Source organism: Suncus etruscus, chromosome 1 (assembly GCF_024139225.1).
Source record: "Suncus etruscus isolate mSunEtr1 chromosome 1, mSunEtr1.pri.cur, whole genome shotgun sequence".
NCBI lineage: Eukaryota > Metazoa > Chordata > Mammalia > Eulipotyphla > Soricidae > Suncus > Suncus etruscus.
Genome location: NC_064848.1, coordinates 96870245 through 96895210, shown reverse-complemented (window position 1 = coordinate 96895210; position 24966 = coordinate 96870245). Strand labels below are relative to the sequence as shown.

The following is a 24966-nucleotide window of genomic DNA, read 5'->3' as shown; positions in this document are numbered from 1 at the left end:
TTTCCCACCACTACTGTCCCCCATTTCCCTACTCTCCCATCCCTCATCCCCTGCCTGTCTGGGACAGATATTCTACTTCCTTTTCTTATTATCATTGTCATGATAGTTGTCAAGTGCAGTTAGTGCTCTAGTCCTGATATCTATTGTCTCTGGATATTATCATACTGTTTTATTTTTCTTATATCTCACAAATTAGTGAGTATTCTATATCTCTCTTCCTCTGAATCATTTCACTCAGCGTAATACATGGACATAATACATGGACAGCCATGTATAAGAAAATTTCATGACTTCATTTTTCCTAAAAGCTATACAGTATTCCATTGTGTAGATATACTATAGTTTCTTTAGCAACACATCTGTTGGCAAGCACCTGGGTTGTTTTCAGATTCAGGCTATTGTAAATAGTACTGAGATGAACATAGGAATGCAGACAATATTTTTTGTTGTGTTTCATGTTCCTAGGGTTTATTCCTAGGAGGGTATTGCTGGATCATACAGAAGCTCAATTTCCAATTTTTTGAGGAATACCCATATTGTTTTCCAGAAATGCTGGACTAAACGACATTCCACCAGCAATGAATGAGAGCTTCTTTCACCCTTACCCCACCAGCAATTGTTCTTAGATTTGTGCAATTTCTGTGGTATGACATGATACTCGTTATTTTGATTTGCATCTTCCTAATGATAAATGATGTGGAGCATGTTTACATGTGACTTTTGGTGGTCTGTATTTCTTCTTTGAGAAAATGTCTGTTCATTTCTTCTCATTTTTTAATGAAGTTAGATGGTTTTTTTCCTGTTAAGTTCTGTCAATACCCTGTATGTCTTAATAGATAGGTGTTGGATTAATAGTTTCTTAAATTCTGTTAGTAGTCTTTGTATTCTATTCTATTCACTGTTTCCTTTGAAATGCAGAAGCTTCTGTTTAATATAGTACTATTTGTTTATCTTTGCTTTTACTTGCTTGGACCAGTGGTATATCCTCCTTGAAAATGCCTTTAGTCTCAATGTCATGGACTGTTTTGACTACGTTTTCTTCTATATATCTTATGGCTTCAAGTCTAATATCAACGTATTTAATACATTTTTATTTGACCTTTGTGCATGGTGTTAAAGTGAGGTCTAAGTTAGCTTTTTTTGCAAGTGGCTGACCAGTTGTCTCAACACCACTTGTTGATGAGGCTTTCATTGCTCCACTTTGTGTTTCTTGCCCCTTTTTTAAAGATTGATTGATTGTCTGTCTGGAGGTCATTCTCTAAATCTCAGATCTCTTTCATTGATCTGAAGGTCTTGTTTTTATTACAATGCTATGCTGTTTTAATAACTCTTCCTTTGTAGTACAATTTAAAGTTGGGGAAATTGATACATCTCAATTTTTTCCCCCAAGGATTGCTTTATCGTGGACATTTATTGTTCCATATGAATTTCAGGAGTGTTTGATCCACTTCTTTGAAGGATTACATTAAACTTGTCTAAAACTTTGGGAAATGTTGCCATTATAATGGTGTTAATCCTCCCAATTCATGAACAGGTATATATATCTCCATTTCCTTGTGTTCTCTTTTTTTTTTTTTTTTTTTTTTTTTGAAGCAGTGTTCTGTAGTTTTCTTTGTATAAGTACTTCACCTCTTTATTTAAGTTGACTCCAAGGTACATGATTTTCTGAGGCACAATTGTGAATGGGATTATTTTTTGAAATGTTGCTTTCTTCTTTTCATTATTTGTAGATAAGAAGGCCATGGATTTTTTCCTTTCCTGTATGGATGCCTTTGATATCTTTTTTCTTCCCTGATTTCTATGGCAAGTACTTCCAGAACTATGTTAAATAGGAATGGCAAGAGAAAGCAGCCTTGTTTTGTGACAGACATTACAGGAAAGACTTTTAGTTTTCTCCCTCAGTGAGTATAATATTTGCCATAGGTTTGTGGTCTTGAATATATTGAGAAACATTCCTTCCATTCCCATCTTGTTGAGAGTTTTATATTGAAGGAGTTTTGGACCTTATCAAATGTTATCTCTGTATCTGCTATTATGATCATATGGGTTTCTGTTTTTCCTTTTGTTGATATAGTGTATTATATTCATTATATTCATATATAAACCATCCTTGCACCTCTGGAATGAATCCTACTTGATCTTGGTGTATGATCTTCTTGATGAGACTTTTCATACTATTTGCTAAAATTTTATTGAGAACCTTTGTGTTGATCAAGTATGTTGGCCTGTAATTCTCATTTTTCTTCTCTATCTTCTTTTGGAATCAGAGTGATAGTAGCTTCCTAAAAACTGTTTGGGAGTGTTTGTTTTTCTTCAATTTCCTGCAAGAACTTGAAAGGACTGGCAGTGGTTCTTGAAAGGTTTAAAAGAATTTACTAGTGAATTCATCTAGGCATGTGCTTTAGTTCTTATTACCATTTTAATTTCCTTAATAATAATAGGTAGGTTAAAATATGCCAAATCATCTAGATTCAAACTTGAGAGATTATGGGCGTTCAAGAATTTATCCATTTCTTTTATTTTTTTCCTCCCACCCCGAATTTATCCATTTCTTCCAAGTTCTCTTATTTTGTGGCATAGAGTTTCTTAAAGTAATCTGATTATCTTTTTGAATTTATGTATTATCTCTAGTAACTGCTCCCTTTTCATTTTTAGTTTGGTTTATTAAGTTTCTCTCTTTCCTTTTCTTTGTGAGTTTTGCTAATGGATAATCGATCTTGCTTATTTTTTTCAAAGAAACAACTCTTGCATTCATTAATCTTCAGATTGTTTTTTGGGTTTCCAGTTCACTAGTTTTTGCTCTAAGCTTTATTATTTTCTTCAGTCTGCCTATTTTGGCTTCTTTTGTTTATCATTTTCAAATTTATAGCCTGTGTTATTATATTATTTATGTAGGTCCAAAATTCTTGCTGATGAGTACCTTGCAAAGCTATAAATTTTTCTCTTAGTACCACTTTTGCTGCGTCCCACAAATGCTGATTATTCATGTCTTTATTCTTTTGTTTCCAGAAATCTTCTGATTTTGTCTGACCTACTGGTTGTTCAATAATGAACTGTTTAATTTCTAGGTGTTAAAGTTTTTCCACTGTGTGTATTTGTAATTCACTTTTAATTTCAGTGCATTATAATCTAGTATGTATAGTTTCTATCCTCTTGATTTTATGGGGGTATGTTTTGTGAACCAACATGTGGTCTATTTGGAGCAGGAACAGTGGGCATTGGAGAATATATCTCCAGTTTTGTGGGGGATAGAAAGCCCTATATACATATATAAACAGACACCAAATTACTCTCTTTCATTTCTCCCTTCAGCCTAATTGATCTTTTGAGGTATGACAAGGCAGTGTTGAAGTCTCCCGTTATTATTTTATTGCTATTGATGTCTTCCTTCAAATTTATCAGCAATTGTTTTAAATATTTTGCTGGTCCCTCATTAGGCACATATATATTCAGGAGTCTGATTTCTTCCTGTTGTACATATCCCTTGATTATTAATTATTTTAAATTTGATTTTATTGAAACTGTTGTGATTTAGACAGTCCTTCATAATTGGATTTCAAACATACAATGAATCTGGACCAATCTCATTACCAGTGTTGACCTCCCTCCACCTAAGTTCCCAGAGTGCATCCTATATCACCACCCTTTGCCCCCTGGCCTGCCAATAAATATATCAGGACCATTTAATGTTTAAATTGTTATCATGGTGCTTAAATAAAGATATTATAAAAAATAAAAATAAATAAAGTTTAGATTGTTAAGAGTTTGGGTCTCTTGATTCCATTGTTGTTGACTGGCTTGGATATTTAGTTCTGTACTTTTTTGTTGTTGTTGTTGTTGTTTTTGGGCCACACCCGGCAGTGCTCAGGGGTTACTCCTGGCTGTCTGCTCAGAAATGGCTCCTGGCAGGCACGGGGGACCATATGGGACACTGAGATTCGAACCAACCACCTTTGGTCCTGGATCGGCTGCTTGCAAGGCAAACACCATTGTGCTATCTCTCCGGGCCCAGTTCTGTACTTTTTTTTATCTCCACCAATGACCCTGAGACCACTTAGCCCCTGGCCCCCGTTCTTTCCATTTTCCCCCTTGTTAATTTTATAGAAAAATAAAGAAATATGAAGTAGAACAGAGTAATTCTTGCTCCATGGTTCTATAAAAAAAGGTGGGAATCCCTATCTAAAAGTAACATGTCAGTTTTTGCATAAGTGCATCAAAAGTTGGGGAAATAGAAAAAAACCTTTGTTCAAAAAACAGGATGGCCCTACCCATGAAGCATCCTGCCATTAGACCAACTACAGGCTCTGGGTATACTAAGTTGTCAAATCCCAAAGTCATCTTCATGGTCCTAGAGAAAGCTCTCCTAATTACAGTTGTCGTAGTCAGGCTTCAGTAATTAAATAGAGATCTTGGTTTTTGTATAGATCATATGTCGAAATCCGGGTGTCTCGAAGCTTTGTCACTATATCCCACCACTGCCTTTGGGCCTTGAGGTTGTTTATGACAAATCTGCTGTAAATCTTAAAGATGCTCCTTTGTATGTAATTTGCCTTTTGATCTTGCTGCCTTCAGTATTATATCACTATCTGTAGTATTCATCATTAGGGTGCTTTTCTTTGGATCTCTTTTAGCTGGTACTCTTCGGGCATGCAGGATTTGGTTGCAGTCAGTCTTTAGCTCTAGGAGTTTCTCTGCAACGATGCATTTGATGTTGATTCTTCATGGCGATTTTCTTCCTCTGCCTCTGGAACTACAATGATTCTTAGGTTCTTTCTATTGAGTTTATCCCAGACTATTTTTATCTGTTCACATTTTTTGAGGATTTTTCCCCATCATCTGATTATTTATTTTAAGATTCTTTCCTAACCTCTTTTGTTGTATGGAGGAGTTATGTTTACTGATTTTATCCTCAGCAGTTGTTACTCTGCTGGTGAGGCTTGCCAGTGAGGTTTTCATTTCGCCTACCCAGGTTTTCAATTCGTAATTCTTTAAAATTTTATTTTATTGAAACAATTGTGATCTACAGAGACCTTCATAGTCGAATTTCAGGTATACATGAGCCAGGGCCCTTCCACCACCAGTGTCAACCTCCCTCCACCAATGACCCTCAAGTGTGTCCTATACCACAACCCTTTGCCCCCGACTTGCCAGTATAATAGGCCCCTTTAAGTTTAGATTGTTAAAGTTTAGGTCCCTTTATTCTATTATTGTTGACTTTGGCTTGAATAATTAGTTTTGTCCTTATTTATTTCCCTGCCAATGCATCATTGACCACTTGACCCTTGGCTCCCAGCCTTTTTTAATCCCTTTTCTCTTAGTTCTATAAAAACTGCAGAAATATGTGGTAAAATAAAGTAATCTGTGTCTCAGGGTTCTTTGAAAAAGGCAGGAGCCTCATTTTAAAAGATAAGAGAATAAAAAATATGAAAAATAATAAAATAAAAGGTATGTGCATGGCAGTTTAGTGTTTTTTGTTTTTTTGTTTGTTTGCATAGGCACAGCAAAATATGGGGAAAATAGAAAGGAAAATTTTTTGGCCTAAAAACAGAGAGACCTTACTCTTGAAGCATCCTGGTATAAGACCAACTATAGGCTCTGGGCATACTAAGTTGTCTAACCCTAAAGTCTTTCTCAGTGGCCCCAGTAAAAGCTCTTCATAATCACTGTTGTTGCTGTCAGGTCTCTGTAGTTAGAGATCCTGGTATTTGTACAGATCCTATGTCGAAGTCAGGGTGACATGGAGCATCTTCTGGTTTCATCTCACCATTAGGTGGCAATGCAGAGTGTCCCATGATTTTTTGAGTTCTTTGAGCATTCTCCAGATTTCCTTTAAAGACCTTATCAGAGAGTCTATATAGTTGCCAGTATTTGTTAGGTCTACAGAGCTACTATCTTCATTCTCTAACATGGTGGTGGTCTGTGTTGTTTCTCATTGTGTCTTTTGTTGTGTGGTGTTTTCTACATGGTGTGCTGGGTTCATTGACCAGAGGATATGTGTACAGTCATAGAGTGGAGCAGCCACACTCTTCTTTATGTACAGGTCTAACAGGGTCCTTTCTGAGTCACAGGCAGGGCTCTGGGCTATGGGAAGGGCGCCCTTGCTGCCTCCGGAAGTTGCGGGGACTTATCACACTTCTGATCAGCTCTCATGCTGGGTGGCCATAGGAAGGGCACCACTTACTGTTGCTTCTGGAGGGCTGGCGGATCTCACCCATATATATTATTTGATGTCACATAATATTATCTTTATACTTTAGATTTATTTTGTTTATTTTTATTTGGGGGCCATACCCACCTGTAGTTGGGCTTATACCTAGCTTTGCACTCATATATTACTCCTGATGGTGCTTGAGGAATCATCCAGGGTGTAAGGGATTGAACCTGGCTCAACTATGTACAAGGCAAATGCCCTATCTGTTGTACTATATCTCTGGCCCCTGCACTTTCGGGGTTTAAGGGATTGAACCTGGGTCAGCTGTATACAAGGCAAATGCCCTATCTGTTATACTATATCTCTGACCCCTCACTTTCTCTTTTTGTGCTTGGAAAGCTGAGACTGTTATGTCCCCATGAGGATACGTTTAATATATTTCCTTTTTCTTCAGTCTTTTTATTAAAAATTGTGTAAATTGGTCTCTGGTCTCTGTAGTCTTCTAGGTTTCCATTCAGTGGTGGTTTCAACATCGAAGCCATCATTGCTTCTGAAAAAGAAGTCTGGAGTAGAGAAAAGTCAGCTCTCCAAAAATCCTTAAAAAGGGCAGAAGCTGAAGTATACAAACTGAAAGCTGAACTAAGAAATGAAGCTTTACTTCAGAACTGGAGTCCTGATTCTGAACATCACGCTTTAAAGGTAGGAGACATCTTTCATTTAAACTGATATGGAAGTTATCCTCTACCTTTTACATTGTTTCATATCTCAATAATTTTTTTAACTTTATTTTTAATGTTAGGCACTGTTGTTTATAATACTGTTGATAATATAGGGTTTCTCATTCATAACACAATCCAATACCACACCCTCTCTTAGAGGTCCACTTATGCCACCATTGTTCCAGTATCCCCCATCCTAGTCCTCGTCCTCTTCATACCTCCCCTTCATGGTAAACTTCTGACTGAAGACCCATTCTTGTTTTTGTCTTTGGACATTAGTTGTACTCCTTTTTTCTTTATGTCCTATATATGAGATCATTTGGTGTCTGCCCACTCCTAATTTAATTAGCCTGGTATTATTTATGTCCATTCACATAGCAGCAAATGCTTGATTTCATTGTTTCTTACAACTGAGTAATATTTACCATAATTTCTTTTTCCAGTCATCTGTTCTTGGACATTTAGGTTGTCTCCAGATTTTAGCAATTGTGAATAATGCTATATTGTACATAGGAATGCAAATGGTTTTTTCTGGATAGATATTTTGGGGCCCTTGGAATAGATACCAAGAAGTGGAATTTCTGGGTTTTATGAAAGCTCAATTTCTAGGTTTTAGAGTAGTATCCATGTTGTTTTCCCAAAAGGCTAGACCAGATAACATTTTTTTTTTTTTGGTTTTTGGGCCACACCCAGTGATGGTCAGGGGTTACTCCTGGCTATGCACTCAGAAATGGCTCCTGGCTTGGGGGACCATACGGGACACTGGGGAATCGAACCACAGTCTGTCTGAGGGCAAGACAGATGCTTTACCGCTTGCTCCAACACTCCTACCCGAGATAACATTCTTAAAAGCATGCCCGCATTGGTTAATTTGTTCTGATATGTGTCATTCTCACTAGTATGAAATGTTATCATGTTTTGATTTGCATTTCCTAATGATAAATGATAGAGAATTTTTTCATATACATTTTAGCTGGCTGGCTTTTCTTGGCGGTGGGGTTTTGGTCACACCTGACTGTGCTCAGGGGTTACTACTGGTTCTGCACTCAGGAATCACTCCTGGCAGGATCTGGGGACCATATTTGATGTTGGGGAAAGAATTTGGGTTGGCTGTATGCATGGCAAATACCATACTTATTATTATACTATCACTCTGGCCCTTTTATCTGTCCTTTTTGTCTTTCTCTTTTACTCTGTCTCAGAGTTTTGTTGTTTTGTTTTTTTTTCTTATATAGGTAGTGCTCAGGATTGAACCTGGGTCACCTGCATGCAAGGTCTTAAACACTATCATCTCTCTGGCCCCAGGATTTTCTTTTTTTAATTTCTCTCTTTTATTTCATTATTTTCTTATAGGAGCCGTGCATTTCTGCTTTTTGATTTTTGTAGCTTTCCACTATACAAATCTATTGTTTCTAGGAGCTTACTAGTAGGGTATAGTTCCAGAAGCTACTTTTAAGATACAGTAACATGTCATTAGCAAATAGTGAGTTTTGTACTTCTTGTCTGATCTGAATTTTTTGTTTGTTTGTTTGTTTTTGTTTTTTGTGTCATACACCTGGCAGCGCTCAGGGATCACTCCTGGCTCAGAAATCACTCCTGGCAGGCTCAGGGGACCATATGGGATGCCGGGATTCGAACTGCAGTCCTTCTGCATGCAAGGCAAACACCTTACTGCTGTGCTCTCTCCGACCCCTGATCTAAATGTTTATAATATCTTTTTTCTTCTATAATTGCTATGATGACAAGAATTTTAGCATTATATTGAATAGTAGTAATGAGAGTGGGCAACCCTGTGGCTGATCTTAGAGGGAAAGAAAAGATTTTTATTTTTTTACCAGTGAGTACAATGTCTTTGGGGGGGTTTGGGGGAGAGTTTTGGTGGGCTTTTTGTTTTGGTTTGGTTTTGTTTTGGTTTTTGGGCCACACCCAGCGGCACTTAGGAGTTACTCCTGACTCTATGCTCAGAAATTGCTCCTGGCAGGCTCAGGGAACCATATGGGATGGCAGGGATTGAACCTGGGCCCGTCCCAGGCCAGCCACATGCAAGGCAAACACCCTACCGCTGTACTATTGCTTTAGCCCCTGGATCTTTTTTTTTTTTTTTTAACTTTATTTATTGTTTGGTTGTTGTGCCACACCCAGCAGTGTTCAGCGGTCACTCCTGGCTCTGCATGCAGAAATCGCCCCTGGTAGGCTGGGGGGCCATATGTTATGCCAGGAATTGAACCAGGTCCCTCCTGGGTCTAGCCCCTGAGTTTTGGGGGTGGGGGTCAGACCTGGCAGTGGTGATGTTCAGCCTCTGCACTCAGAAATCGCCCTGGCAGGCTCAGGGGACTATATGGGATGCTGGGACTAAAACCACCGTCATCCTTCCTGGATTGGCTGCCTGCAAGGTAAATGCCCAACTGCTATGCTATCTCTTCAGCCCCTATTCACTGGTTCTTTGGTAAAAAGCTTTAGTTGTAAATAAATACATATTTTGAGAATTTTTATTAGGATGGGTGTTGGATCTTATTGAATGATATCTCTGTGATTATTGATATGATCATATGATTTTTATTTTCTTTGTATTAATATGGTATATTTTATTGAGTTATTTGGGTTTTTTTAGAGTTCTATATTTCTTTTATTGCCTTTATTTTTGTTAATTGTGCAACTTTGATTATTTCAGTTGGCTTCTCTGTGACTGTTTCTTTTTTGTTTTGTTTTGTTTTGTTTTAATAAAATCTTTAAGCACCATAATTAAAAGCATGATTGTAGTTTGATTTCAATCATAAAAAGAAAAATCCCCCTTCACCAGTGCAACATTCCCAGCACCACTGCCCTCCTTCCCCACCCCTGCCTGTATTTTTTACAGTTGTTTTATTAGATGTGAGTGTGCATGACTATATCACATAATTTTATACATACAGATATATATGAATTCATACAAGTTCTGAGAATAATAGAGCATGAACATGAGCTAATTTGGGATCAAATGTAGGCATTGAGATATATAGGTCATCTACTCTATAAATTGAACCACATCCTTAGCCACCACCTCCTCCTCTTTTCTTTTTCTTTTTCTTCTTCCTTCCCTTCTTCCTCCTCCTCTTCTTTTTCCCCTTCTTTGTCTTATTCTCACTCTCTTTCTTCCCCCTCTTCTTTTTCTTCTTCCTTTTCATTTCCCCCTTCTTCTTACTCTTCTTCGCCATATTCTTCTTTTTTTTTTTTTTTTTTTTTTTGGTTTTTGGTTTTTGGGCCACACCCGGCAGCTCTCAGGGGTTCCTCCTGGCTCTGCACTCAAAAATCGCTCCTGGCAGGCTCAGGGGACCATATGGGATGCCGGGATTCAAACCACCCTTCTGCGTGCAAGGCAAATGCCCTGCCTCCATGCTATTTCTCCAGCCCTCGCCATATTCTTCTTACTCTTCTTCTTCCTCCTCTTCCTCCAACTATTATTATTATTATTCTCTTCCTGGGTCTCTGGGACTTCAATGATCCCTATGTTGTTACTGTTGAGTTTATCAAAGACTTCTATTTTCATCGGTTCAGATTCTTTGAGTAGTTTAGACATTGTCTGATCATTTTCTTTAAGGTTCTCTTCCGATCTCTTCTGCTGTGTGGAGTTGTTCTCATCCTCAGGCTCACTGGCCCTGTTTGCAGCTGCCATTACTCTAGTGGAGAGGCTTTCCATTGAGGTTTTCAATTCATAAACCAGTTTTTCAGACCTGTTATTTCAATATGAAGTTTTCTAATTTCAATTTTCATATCCTCTTGATTCTTATTTGTGTTCCATTCAAGTCTATCTATATTTTGAGCTCCATGAACATCCTTCGTAGTTCTCTAAACACCTTATCTGAGAGGATACCTAGCTGTTTGATACTTTTCAAGTCATCAGAGCAGCCATCTTCATTTTCTGTACATGGGTTTGTACTGCATTGTTTCTCCATTATGACGCCTCTAGTGTGCTTTTTACTATGTGCTGGGGTGGGCTTTAGTGGTTAAAAGAAACGCTCAGACACGGAGCAAAGCAGATCGTCAGTGCTCCTCTCACTACACCCAAAAAGCAGGCAGAGAGCATGCTCTCTGGTGCCTAATCACATGGCAGGAATCAGTCCCCACGTTGGTTGGGTGGGGACAACTCATCAGGTTTGGGTCCTGGAGAGATTATGTTCGTTGGTGCCTTCTGGGATGCCTCCCGCTGAAAAAAAGGCAGGGAGCTGGGCAGCAGTCCTTGATAATGGCTCTGGGTGCCCAATCACACAGCTGGAATCGGCCCCCACGTGGTAGGGTGGGGACATCTTACCAGGTTTGGATCGTGGAGAGATGTTCACTGGTGTCTTCTGGGCTGCTTCCTGCAGAAAGAAGCTATTGAGTGGTTTGTAAAAATCAAAGCATCTTTGCATTCCTGAGATGATTTGGTTATGGTGTATGACTTTTTTAGTGTGTTCTTGGATTTGGTTTTCTAATATTTTGTTGAGGATCTTTGCATCTGTATTTATCAAGACTATAGATCTATAATTTTCCTATTTTGTGGTGTTTTTGCCTTACTCAGAAACAGAAAGGTGTACTGTTTCTCTTCTTTCCTTTTAATTAAAATCTAATTAGATAATTAAAATTATCTTTCCACTGAGAATTTGAAAGACTTGATAATGCCTCTGTGTTCCTCCCTTCCCTTAAACAGATAATTTATGGTAAATACCTGAGAGCAGAAAGTTTCCGGAAAGCTCTGATTTATCAGAAGAAATACCTGCTGCTGTTACTGGGTGGTTTCCAGGAATGTGAAGATGCCACTCTGGCTTTGCTTGCCCGGATGGGGGGCCAACCAGCCTTCACAGATCTTGAGGTGATCACCAACCGTCCAAAGGGTTTCACCCGGTTCCGGTCAATTGTCAGGGTATCTCTGGCAATTTCAAGGTAAGGTTCTTGGAAGAAAATGTATTTTAATAGACTCTCTAAATTAGAATTAATTTTTATTTTCTTTGACTATGTATTTTGTATTACTACATTGTGATGTACTTAACCCTCCCTAAAACATGCCTACTGCTCTCATTTTAAGTTTTCATCCTTTTAGTGTCCTTTATTTTTCATATGAAAGTATGGTCTTTCCAGCCACAGGTGATTTTAACTGAGACATCTAGTCTCAGTTATCCTTTATTTCCCTAATTAATTAAGGCAATACTAGTTTACATCACTGTCTTTGTTTTAGAGCTGTATTTCATGTCTCTTTGAAATGTCTTTTACCATATCACAACCACCACAGAAATACCAGTATCCCTCAATCACAATCTTTCCCACCCTTCTCCCTCGCCCCTTGAAGCCTTTTCCCCATCTTGTAATCTCAGCTCTGTGGTGCAAATGCTTGTGTTGGTAGATTGGTGGTTTTGTCTATTGAATTGATTGTTTTGTTTCTTTATCCCACATTTAAATGAGATCACCTGGTGAGATCATATGAGTGATTTTTTCTTCCTTTTACCTACTTCAATTAGCATCAGACCCTCCTACTCTGTTTTAACAGAAGTCAATATTTTATATCTCCTAATTGCTGAATAATATCTTCTTTGTTCTATATCTTTATTTTCTATTCATCTGTTGTTAGGTTTTTGTTTGTTTTGGGTCTACACCTGGTTTTAAACTCAGGAATTACAGGAACAGATAGGATGCTGAGGCTCGAACCCAATTGGCCACAGCAAAGCAAATGCCCTACCTGCTGTACTGTGGTTTTGACAGTTTTTATGCTTTTAAGTAGGCATATGAGTAGGCCTACTGGATTATATAATAGAAAAATTTAGGAGTCTTTTGGGGAATCTTCATTCTGTATTTTTTAAAATATGAAATGGTTCATGAATTTGCATGTCATCCATGCCCCAGGACAATGCTAATCTCTGTGTTGTTCCAGTTTTAGTGTGTGTGCTGCCAAAGTGAGCACTGTCCACATAGGGTGGATCAAGTGACATTTCTATCAGTATTACAGAGGGTTTCTTTTTCACCACACCTTAACCCAATTTCTGGCCTATTGGATAATAATAAGCCATTCTCACAGTGATGTCATTGTGATTTGCTGCTAAAGTGATAACTTTTTCATGTGCCTATTTACTATCTTTCTTGTTATCTTCAGATAAATTTCTATTCTCCTTTTCTTCTTTATTTTTTCTTTTTGGATGGGTGGTTTATTGTTGTTTTCTAAGTCTTTGTGTATCTTGAGTATCAGCAAAATACATGTTAATGCCAATAAATGCTTTATCTTTTGATAGTTGGTTTTGTTTTTGCAATGTAAAAACCTTTTAGTTTAGTGTTCAATATAACTTGTACTTCTGTTTTCCTTTCTATTGGAGTTGAATTCCCAAATACATCATGGAAGCTAGTATCCTGGAAAGTTTTCTTCAGTGTGTTTCATGGTTTTGTGTGTAACTGGATTATCTTGAGAACGAGGTTATATACTTGGACATTATTCAGACTTCTCTAAAATTATCTTTAGTTTTATAGCTTTTCTTTTACAGTAGTGCTAATATGCTTCTCCCTTTCTCTCCTGTTTCTATTTTCTCTTCCATACTTTGTTTGTTTGGATCATACTGATAGTGTTCAGGAGTCACTCCTGGCATGCTTGTGGGATGATATATTAGAGATTCAACATGGGTTGGTCATGTGCAAGGCTATAACCTGTACTGTACAATTGCAAGCCTACATTGAACAGTTACTCTGGCACCAATTTTGTTATCCCTTTATCCATTCATCTGTCATTGAATAATTGGGTTTGCAAATCTTGTCTGTTATAAAGAGTGCTGCAGTAAACTAATGTGTGCATACATCATTTTAAATTAATGCTTCTGTGTTCATGCGATAGATAGGTGTGGGATTACTGAATCATAATAGTTCTATTTATAATTTTTTAATTTTATATTATTAAAAACATTGTGATTCACAAAGTTCTTCATAGTTGGATTTCATGCATCCAATGAATCTGGGCCAATCCCACCACCAGTGTTGACTTCCCTCCACTAATGTTCCCAGAGCATCACTCTTTGCTCCCTGGCCTGCCAGTATAACAGGCCCAATTAATTTTAGCTTATTATAGTTTGGGTCTCTTGTTTCTATTGCTGTTGACTTTGGCTTGGATATTTAGTTCTGTCCTTGTTTATCTCCACCAATGACAGTGAGACCACCTAGCCTCTGGCCCCCATTCTTTCTTATTTTTTCTCCTTCTTAATTTTATAAAAAAAAATATATATATATGAAGAAAAACAAAGTAATTGTGTCCCGAGGTTCTATAAAAAAGCTGGGGGCCCATATCTAAAAGATAAAAAAAAAAGAAGGTATCTATTTGTTTGCATAGGTGTAGCAAAAGTTGGAAAAATAGAAAGAAAAAACCTTTGGCCAAAAAAACAGGGTGTCCCTACTCATGAAGCATCCTACCATAAGACTAACTACAGGCTCCACGCGTACTAAGTTGTCAAACCCCAAAGTCTTTCTTCAGGTCCCAGGAAAAGTTCTCCTAATCACGGTTGTCAGAGTCAGACTTCAGTGATTAGAGACCTTGATTTTTGTACAGATCATATGTTGAAGTCAGGGTGTCACAGAGCATCTTCTGGTTTCATCTCACCATTAGATGCCGAGGCAGGGAAACCCTCTCTGAAAGCAAGTTGCTGTTTCAAAGTCGCCAGAGTGTCATTTGAACCCACCCTGAGCAATTTGGTGCCAGGGCAGCATTAGGATCTTCCCTGGTAGAAGTTCGATTTCTGGTGCTGGTGTAGAAAACTATGGGTTCCAAAGATGAGATCTGAAGTTTGGTCATGAACAGCCGATGGCTGATCGACTGAAGCCTAAGTCAAGTCACTGTGGCAAATGTTCAGGGTGAAAGCACCCTCCCCCCACTGCAATTGAGGAGTTCCTATCCCTATTAGATAAGAACATCTATTTATAATTTAAAATTTTTTATTATACCACTGTGATTTAGCATTCACAGTGAATCATAACACAATTCAGGCATTAAAAGCTACAGAACCAACCCCATCACCCATGTGACCCAGTTACCTATCCATTAACCTTGCTTATCCTCTTACAGGCATAAATTTACATTATATTTTCTTTTTTAAAACAAAAAGGCAAATTATCAAAACTTGATCAATAAAGATCAGTTTGTAGTAATTCTCGTATCTCTCAATGGCATTACTGAAGTGAGTCTAAGGAATTACAGAGCTGTGTTGGTACTAGTTGAACCTTTTGTATTATTGTCCTCTTGCCTGTTTGGTGTCTAGCCAAAGATCCAGGTTTCTGTCATTCCCCTATTGTTATTTCTGAAGGGACCAGTCAGAGTCTAAAACTTATTTTTAAACGTCTTCCTGTAATATGGTATCTTCAGGGATGTTGCCCAGTTTTCTTTGAAAAATATATGACACAAAAGGCCCACAGACAAGACTCAATGGTAGAATTCTTGCCTTGATTTTGTGAGCCATGTGGTCAAGTCCCAAAACTACCTCCTATTACTGAGTGTAATCTTTAATTCCACAGGAAGTATGTAGCCCTCAGCATCTCAGCTAGTAAAAATTCCCCCATCTAAGTGATTTCTCATCTATAAGAGATGCCATCAATGACAGAGCCTAGTACAGCCACCCAGGACTCCTGAGACTCATCCGTGTTAGCTTTCTACAGAGGGAGAGAAGGGATGTTGTCTGGTTTTTGCACCATGCCTGGCAGTGCTGAGTGGGTAATGGGATTAGGAGGTGTACTTTTCTCTGCTGAAGGTTGCTCCCAGCTGTATTCTGGCAACCTTGCAATGCCAGGGATCAAATTGAGGCCTTCTACTTGCAAAGTAGTCTCTCAGCCCATTGAGCCATCTCTCCAGCCACGAAAGCTCTTTTTTTTTTCTGTGTTCCCTACCCACAGCCCCAAAAGATCTTTCTCTGTCTCAACTACTCCATATTATAGTTATCTTCTAGTTTCTTCCTCCTCATCCATTCCTTTATTTTTTTTTTTTTTTGGTTTGTTTTGGTTTGATTTTGGGACCACACCTGGTGACACTCAAGGGTGACTCTTGGCTTTGCACTCAGAAATCGATTCTGGCTTGGGAGACCATGTGGGACACCAGGAATCGAACCAAGGTCCATCCTGGGTCAGCTGCATGCAAAGCAAACGCCGTACCACTGCGCTATCACTCCGGCCCCCACTCCTTTATTTTCTGTCTACCTGTTTGTACAGGTTTATGTGCTGAGAGGTAGATAAAATGATGAAAAAGATAAGATCCCTGCCAAAAGTCATCTTTTTATAGTTGTGAAATCCTATATGCATATTACTTCGAAGACAGAATGGTCACAGGAACTCACCCCTTTCTCTTCGATTGGTACCTAGAACTTCGTGAGAACAAATTGTCACTGAAGGGCTTCACTCGGTCCTTACTTTCTTGCCCTTTTACATGTGCATTGTGGTTTGCCCCTGCCAAAACTGATTCTGAAACTTGAAATGAAGAAATCATAATTCGTACTCCCAAGGCTTCTAGGGTCAAGGATGGAGCTGGCTGCAGCCTGGACACTGTCGTCCCTGTTCATTCAAAATCAGCATTGTCCTCATCACTCACATTCGAATTTGCTCCTCCAGTTCTCAGTTCACTCACACTGCCAGGATGTCTCATCTGGTCTTTTTATTGATAATTTTTTCAGACTCACTGTTCACTTATGATATGGAACTTTTAAGGAGTTATCTTCTAATCTGTGTGTGGATATCATTGTCACCACTTTTACAATCGGAAAGACTCCCTGTCACCATCCTCCTGTCACTCTCTCCTCACCTCTGCTGTGCTTTTTCTCCCTTAAAAAAGTGTCTCATGCCCTCTTTGCCCACATTTCATTTTCTTTTATTCTCTATCTTTATATGCCTTTATTCCTGAAGCCAGAATCTGGTGGTTGGCATAAGATGAGACCTCTGGTGCCTTTGGTGAAGACCTACTCACTCTGGTCCAGTTAATTGTGCCTTAAATCAAGGGCGTTTCCATGCTTACAGATTAGACAACCAGCTCACTGCATTAAAATGTATTTTGTATTCAACATATGACTTCAATTTTGTTGGAAATATATTTCTATATTCTTTATACTATAGACAATATAGTGAAAAATATTTTACTCTATGGTAAAATATTTTCTTGATATATTTTTCAGGATGAAATTTTTGGTTCGACGGTGGCATAGAGTCACAAGTTCTGGTTCTATCAATATTAACAGGGATGGTTTTGGATTGAATCCAGGTGAAGTAAAATTGTACTATGTTTATTATGTTGTAAAATCCAAGCATATGTAGTACCTCCCTTACGTGTATCTTCCCAATCCTGTTAATCAAGTAATTAATATTATTCTCAATTTATTCATAAAGCCTAAGACTTTAAAACCATTTTTATCATTTGCCCCAGATTATTCACTTATAGAGTCAGTATGGAACCCTTTGGAGTCAACTCTCAGTGTATTTAAGACTGGTTCAAGACACAATTGCTGTTAATCATGTAGAAGAGTTAGGGCTTGTGGTAAAATAAAAAAAAAGAAGAGTTAGGGCTTGGCATTTTTTGGAAACAGCATAGCTAAGTTTCTAAGCCTATCAGTATGTTGTATAACTTTATAAACAAAAAAATTTCTCCACTCTATATCTGAAAGTGGGAACAGGTATTAATATTCCAACATTCCAAGTATAAGAATTAAGTCAAAAGCTAGTAAGCATACAGTTACAAAGAAGCATTACTGTGCTGTGTTCGAAATAAACCACCATTACAAATTGTAACACTTCCGAAGAAGCAGAGAAAGAGGATGTATATTTATTTTTCATAAGCAAAGTATACATAAGCAAAGTGTACAGATTATTGCATTGAAACAGCTAAAATTTGTATGTTTGTGTTAGTAGCTAGTGTATCTTGATTTCATATTTTTCCTTTTAAAGTCAGTAAAATAAAAAATGACTTAGCTACATTAATGCAGTACTTTTATCCACCTCATCTTTTTTTCCTAAAACCACAGTCTTGCAGATACTGTATACCTTGCCTCAAACTATAAACAGGAGACTTTTAAAGGCAGGTATTCTGTTATTTATTTTCTCTGAGGTATAATTCTAGATGGTATCAGAAGTACTAGTATTCAAAGAAAAGTAAATAGCATTTAAATGCCAGTCTTTGTCTTCTTTCTGTAGTGTAGTATTCTCATTGACTTGTATATACTTTGTAGAAATTTTTTGAGAACCTTAACGAGAGTATTTATTTATTATTATTACTTTAGGTGCTAAAAAGACTGACCCATTTTACCATTCTTCTGTAGGGCTGGAGCTATATGGAGAACCAAGACAAACTACATACCGCTCAAGATCAGATTTGGATTACCCACGGTCTCCTTTACCATTTCAAAACAGGTAAGAATTGACACCTCCCTAGAGCATGTAAATAGAATGTTATTTAAGAGAGGAAGAAGTGTTAGGACTTTCATACTTTTCATTAAAATATTTGCATCTAGGGGCCGGAGAGATAGCATGGAGGTAAGACCTCCTTTCATGCAGGAGGTCATCGGTTCGAATCCCAGCATCCCATATGGTCCCCTGTGCCTGCCAGGAGCAATTTCTGAGCCTGGAGCCAGGAATAACCCCTGAGCACTGCCGGATGTGACCCAAAAACCACACAAAAAAAAAAATTTGCATCTAAAGGGGGCAGAGAGATAGCACAGTGGTAGGGCATTTGCCTTGCATGCAGCCAACCCAGAACCTACAGTGGTTCGAATCACAGCATCCCATATGGTCCCCCATGCCCGCCAGGAGGGATTTCTGAGTGCAGAGCCAGGAGTAACCCCTAAGTGCTATCAGGTGTGACCCAAAAACCAAAAAAAAAAAAAAATGCATCTAAGGCTCAGAATCTTTTTTTTTTTTTTTTTTTGGTTTTGGGTTTTGGGCCACACCCAGTGACACTCAGGGGTTACTCCTGGCTTCACCTAGAATACTGTACCCAGCAAAACTTAACTTTGATGTAGGATATGGACATATTTCAAAATCCTTAGCTACAGAAACCTGACCCCAACAACAGTGACTGTGTGAAAAATAAAATTGGCACTACAGACAATGACTTGGGTTGGACAACTAGTATGCCTGGAGCCTAGGGTTGGTCTTATGCCAGAAAACTTCAGGGGTAAGGTCTCCTTGTATTTAGGCCAAGGCTGTTCCTTTCCATGTCCCCTATATTTTGCTGGGCCTTTGAAAACAATTGCCACTATACCACCTTCTTTGCTGTGCTCCTTTGACTCATCCTTAATGAAATAATGTATCATGATCAACAGTGTCAACAATATTATAGCCTTTAATGTTAAAGGAGGTACATAAATGTTGTAGCTTTATATTGCTTTGTGTACTGCTAAGAAATGTTATAATGTACTACGATCTGGGGGCTTGAGGGACAAAGCAATTGTGCATGTGTTTTGTTTTATTTTTCTTAATTTTTTTTGGCTGAAAAAGCACAATTAAGGAGTCAGCAATGGGATTTTGTTTGAGAATTCTGTTTATGGATGATTGTCTTCCACTGTAACTTCACCTTGCCCTTTCTTTGTATTTTTGTCTTCATAAAATTAAAAAAAATTAAAAGAAAGAAAGAAAAGGAAAAAAATGGGGGAAAAAAAAAGCCTGCTCAGATTGGCTGAGTTAGAGAGGCGGTCTGAGCAGCCTTGTAGTGATTGATACAGGATCAAGTTGGAAAATTTGTTTCGTTGCAATATCCAGACGATTTTTGTTTAGTGGCATATTGAAACGTTTTTGGGGATATACTCGGCATAGAAGGGCATAGAAGACGACCCTCGATTTTCGGTTGACATTTTTTCATTTTAAAAGTCATCTAGGGGCTGGAGAGATAGCATGGAGGCTCAGAAGTTGCTCCTGGCTTGGGGGACCATATGGGACGCAGGGGATCGAAGCGTGGTCCGTCCAAGGCTAGCGCAGACAAGGCAGGCACCTTACCTCTAGCGCCACCGCCCGGCCCCAGAATCAAAATTATTTTAATTATAACTGGTTTCTAGAGGCTTAGGAGGAAATAACTACAGGTTATTTAATTACATGCTATGGTTAGATGTTAGGAAAATTGTAACTAAAATCAATAGTCTCTAGTCATGAAGGAAAAAACTCTATAACAGAGCTCTTCAACCTTTTTATATCTGCGGCCCAGGACCTGTTATATACTGGTACTATGGACCAAAAGTTAGGACCAACACAGTACAGCAGTAGTTTTCAGTCTTTCTACATTGCCAACTAGCAGTGACCTGTGGGCAAGTAGCTGAAGAATGCTACTTGAGTTAGCACAACAAAATGCTTTATATATAGGGTTTTTTTCCTAACAGATCTATTTGTTTTTTGAGGGGAGACACACTTGGCAGTGCTCAGGAGCTACTCTGGGCTTATTGTTCAGAAGCCCATGGTGATAATTGCAGGGGACCATATGTGGGGCTAGGGATTGAACCCAGGTCTCCATCATATGAAGCATGTTTTCCAGACTTTTAGCTTTATCTCTCCAGCCTTGGACTGGACATCGTTCTAATTTAGCTACTTTGAATTAATTCATTTATGCTTTTATACTTTATTAAGTATAAAATTTTGTAGAAAAATTGCTTTTTATACTTAACACATGGGCAATATGGATTAGACAGTGTACAGTGGTCTAATTTTTAAGGGCACCATGGGGATAGGGTGGTAATGCTTGGATTAGTTTTGAATAATTTAAAATCATGTTCATATTTTTATCTCCTAGGTACCTAGGCCCTCCAGCCGATTTAAATCCTGGTTCCCTAGCATGTTCTCAACTTCAGAATTACGATCCTGACAGGGCCCTGACAGATTATATTACTCGCCTAGAAGCACTGCAGAGAAGACTTGGAACTGTACAGTCAGGTAATCCCAGTTTACCAAGAGTATTATATCCAAGCTCTCTTCTTTATGGTAGCTTCTGGACCTTCATTGAGATAATCAGACCTTAAAGTTCAGTGCATAAGTTTCCAGGTTAAATTTAGGAATTTAAGCCCAGACAGGATAAAGCGGCTTAAGTCTCTCCCCCAGATAAAGGATTCGCTTTCAGATTGATAAAATCAGGGGAGAGGAACCTTTCATGGGCGATATACAGGTAGATGGGCTACAGACCACAGGCAACCTTTGAAAAGATCTGTGTCCCATTATGTACCAGAGCCAGACCCCATGATTTGAAAGCCCAAGAGCCATATTAAATTAGGTATACAGTGAGCATCAGTGCACATTCAGGCTGCAGAATATACTTATAATATGTTTTTGAGAAAATACATGGTAAGGCACACAAATCTGAGACAGAGGATGAAATAATTTAAGTACTACTTAGTGCAGCCATTTTCCCTACTAGGACTGATGCCCTTTTATATATATTTTATATATTTTTATAAATATTTTTATATTTATATATATTTTATAAATATTTTTATAATATATATATATTTTATATATATTTCAAGAAACCCATTTCCACCAGAAGTTTTGTTAAGAATGACCTTTATTCTTCTCAGAAGCAAAAAATAATCTGTTCATTATTAATAGAAGTGGATTCCCTTCTGTTTTGGGAAAACCTCTTTTCACTCTTCAATTCCCAATTCAATGTTGGCTTAAGTTTTGAATGTGGATTGAGCTGACCTTTGAATTTTTTTTATTTTTAAAAATTCTTTTTTTTTTTTCAGGATCTTTAGTTAGTGGGGTAGGTGTTTGCCTTGCACACCTAAATCCTACTTTGGATTTAGTCCCTAGCACGCCATGTGGTTACCCCTAAGCCTGAAAGGAGTGATCCCTGAGCTCAGAAACAGGGAGTAAGCCCTGAGCACTAGGTGTAGGCAGACCCACCTCCATCCATATAAAGACCCTTTTTTTCCATAGTCCCACAGAAGCTATCGTATTTTCCGGCGTATAAGACGACTTTTGAAATGAAAAAAGTCAGCCAAAAATAGAGTCATCTTATACGCCAAGTATATCCTGAAAAATGTTTCCATATGCTGCTAGACGAAAATCATCTGGATATTGCCACGAAACGAATTTTCCAACTCTATCCTGCACCAATCACTGCAAGGCTGCTTGGACCGCCTCTCTAACTCAGCCAATCCAAGCAGGCTTTTGATGCATGCAAATTAGACAATGTTCTGTACCCGAATCTACACTGTAAAAAGCCTGCTCAGATTGGCCAGTCAGAGAGGAAGTCTATTACAGTATAATCTTTGAACCTTTGCTTGTTGTGATTGGTTCACTGTGGTATAAGTTGCAGCACAGGAACGTTCTGTCTAATACAATGAATATAGGCCTAAACCTATGTTTTAACTGTAAAGGTAGAGATCGTCTTATACGCCAGAAAATATGGTAATAAGTTGTTTGAAGTTTATCTTTTCATACAAGCAGTCCCTTACTGTCATAACCTCTAACCACAGGAAATACCAGAACTGGAGTTTGATTGATGTATGGTTTGTTGATGGGGGGGATATGTCTAGATTTCACAAGTTCCACATTTTGGGCTGTTTTTTTTGTGTGTTTGCTTTAGATGGGTAGGTGGGAGGGGGGGTGTTGAGGGAGAGGAATATTCCACTATGTGATTGAGGTTTGTGAGTGTGTGTGTGTGTGTGTGTGTGTGTGTGTGTGTGTGTGTGTGTGTGTGTGTTTGCTTTGGATGGGTAGGTGGGTGGGGGGGGGGGTGTTGAGGGAGAGGAATATTCCACTGTGATTGAGGTGTGTGAGTGTGTGTGTGTGCTCGCGTGCGCATGTTTGTGTCTTAAAAAGTAAAGGAGGGATTGTACTGCGTATGGGTGTGGATGTTTGTGATTATTGCACACAATGGTGTATGTCAAAATTTCACAAGACCTGTATTTTTGGTTGGTTACTTTGTGGGTGTGTTTATGTTCATTGAGGGAGAGAGAGGTAGGTAAACAGATATGACAAAATCCACATTTTTGAAGACCAGAAACATTTTTTACAAGCAGGAAATACAAATTACCCACTTGTCAATGTGCTTGCCTGTTAAAAGAAAATCTTCATTCTTGTTCATTTTACAATCAGGCAAAGGTTTCCAGATTTACTTGACCTACTACCCTCTTAAGAAAAAGAAAAAAGAAAACTTAGCCGATAGTGGACCCAGATCTTGAGACCAAGATAGTGCCTCCGTACTTTGCCTGAGATTATTACCTCCCTAACCCCCACCCCATCATTCTAGCCCTCCCATGGGTACATAGTATTACCCACTTTGGGAAAGCCTTTTATAGAATTATATAATTATATATATATTTATATATTTTTATAATTATATTGTTTGGATTTATACTTCTGAAGGGTTTTTAGAATATGAAGCATTCAGGTGGGAGTGAGCTGCAGAGGGCTTTCAGTGGGCCAGAGCAATCCCTAGCTCCACAGGAATCTGAACAGGATCCAGCAGCATCCCTCCACCTACCAAGCACTGCCAGGGTTGGCCCAAAAATAACCATTTTAAAGCTGTTTTTAAGTGAAGGCAATTATAATCTATGTAATTATCTAATCTGCTATAGGTAGCAATCAAGTTTGAAACCATCTCAACATTCTGTATTTCTTTCACAGGTTCGGTTCAGTTTTATGCTGGTATGAGAAGATAATTCTTTGAAAAATCTTGACTCAAAATGATTTTGAACAAATTACCTTTTGTAAATCAATGGGTTATTTTGTCCTTTTATATTGTGGGTATTCACTGGGACCAATGCGAACACAGCTTATGATTGTACACAAATCCCTTACCAGCACATGAGAACAAACTGGAATTTGTACATACAAACATTGTGTATGTATTCATGCACAGTTATCACTAAATTAAATGTATATTTGTGGAATGCTAATTTAAATGATTAAATTATAAACTTTGTGTATTTATCAAATGGGTTAAAAGATCAAACTTTTGCGCATTATGATACTGCTGAATGTGTAGCTTGAGGTGTTCCTGTACTTTTCTTATAAGGCTACTGAGGTTACATGTTTCTGCCTAATATATTTGCTACTGGTGATGAAGACATATCACTTGTAGAGAACTATTTTTGTATAATGGTAGAAGTTTTGAATTTTATGGGGTATTTTGTCAAGTACTGAAATAAAAATTACTTCACCATTTTAAATATACTGTATTATGAACCTTATTATGAATTATGAATGCTACATTCAGGCTTTTCAACAAAACCCCATTCAATGGGGACTACATTTCTCATATTTCTGTAGGTAAACTTAATATCAATATATAAACAATCATGTTTATTCAAGGCCCACCTCATGGTTTATAGAACTGTCATCATCCTGTTGTCCCCCAATGCTGGAAGGGGTCATGGAGCTCTGAAGGGCACTTAAACAGGTTCATTTGAGTTGCTTCCTGTGACTTAGTCATCTCCCAAAAGTCCCACCCCTAGTGAACTGGGAATTAGATCACAATATATGAATGAAATAGGAGACAAATATACTCAATCATGCCACAGCTTAGTACATAGCTCAAATGTGTAGACTTCAGATTCAGAAAGATGTTTTCATCTTACAATTAGATACTTTTGGGATTTTTCTCTCCTTTTACATTAAGGAAGTCTTCCATGTACCTTTGTACCAACTTTAATATTTGTCTTTAGTTACTAGGGTTTGTTGAAAGATGTGCTCACAGATCAATGCCCAAGTAAGATGATGTGAAAGTCATTTAAATCAGGCTTAAATTTCATTAGCCAGCGTGCAGCAGGATTTAATAATCTACTGTCCAAACCAGATTGAAAACTGGGAGTTTACAAGAGATAAAAATCTTAATATTTTCTTATCTATTTCTCTAAGTCCCAGATAACATTACAATTCACTAAAGATCAAGAACAGTAGAATCTGAGCTAGAGTTAGTACTGGTGTGGTGAAACACAAAAGTAGCATAGAATTTGGTGCTCATATCTAGAGGAATCTTATTTTGACTTTTGTCAGCAAATTATGTTCTACATTCTTGTAGAGGTCAAGTTGCCTGTAGTTACCATTTGAGCTGTTGGGTTCTACTCAGAGTAATTCTGGATATAAATATACTCAAAAGAGTAAATTAGGGAACTTGAATAAAGCCTTTTATATCAAACTTGCCATCCAAGGCTATTATGCTCT

General features: G+C 38.1%; 1 protein-coding gene and 1 non-coding gene across 2 annotated transcripts in view; one reads left to right on the top strand and one right to left on the bottom strand.

The window, feature by feature from the left end:
- The window catches only part of AKAP9 (A-kinase anchoring protein 9), a 159215-nt gene extending 135243 nt beyond the window's left edge, over positions 1-23972 (top strand). The window contains exons 46-51 of the mRNA XM_049768841.1: positions 6650-6850; positions 11537-11769; positions 17001-17086; positions 18138-18228; positions 20594-20733; positions 23428-23972. Of these exons, the coding sequence (XP_049624798.1) occupies positions 6650-6850; positions 11537-11769; positions 17001-17086; positions 18138-18228; positions 20594-20733; positions 23428-23462 (786 nt within the window). The 3' untranslated portion in view covers positions 23463-23972. The remainder of the gene's footprint in view (positions 1-6649; positions 6851-11536; positions 11770-17000; positions 17087-18137; positions 18229-20593; positions 20734-23427) is intronic.
- On the bottom strand, positions 12678-12781 carry LOC126029595 (U6 spliceosomal RNA). Its single transcript, XR_007503025.1, has one exon. It is a non-coding gene; the product is annotated as a U6 spliceosomal RNA (small nuclear RNA).
- Positions 23973-24966: the final 994 nt, after the last annotated feature.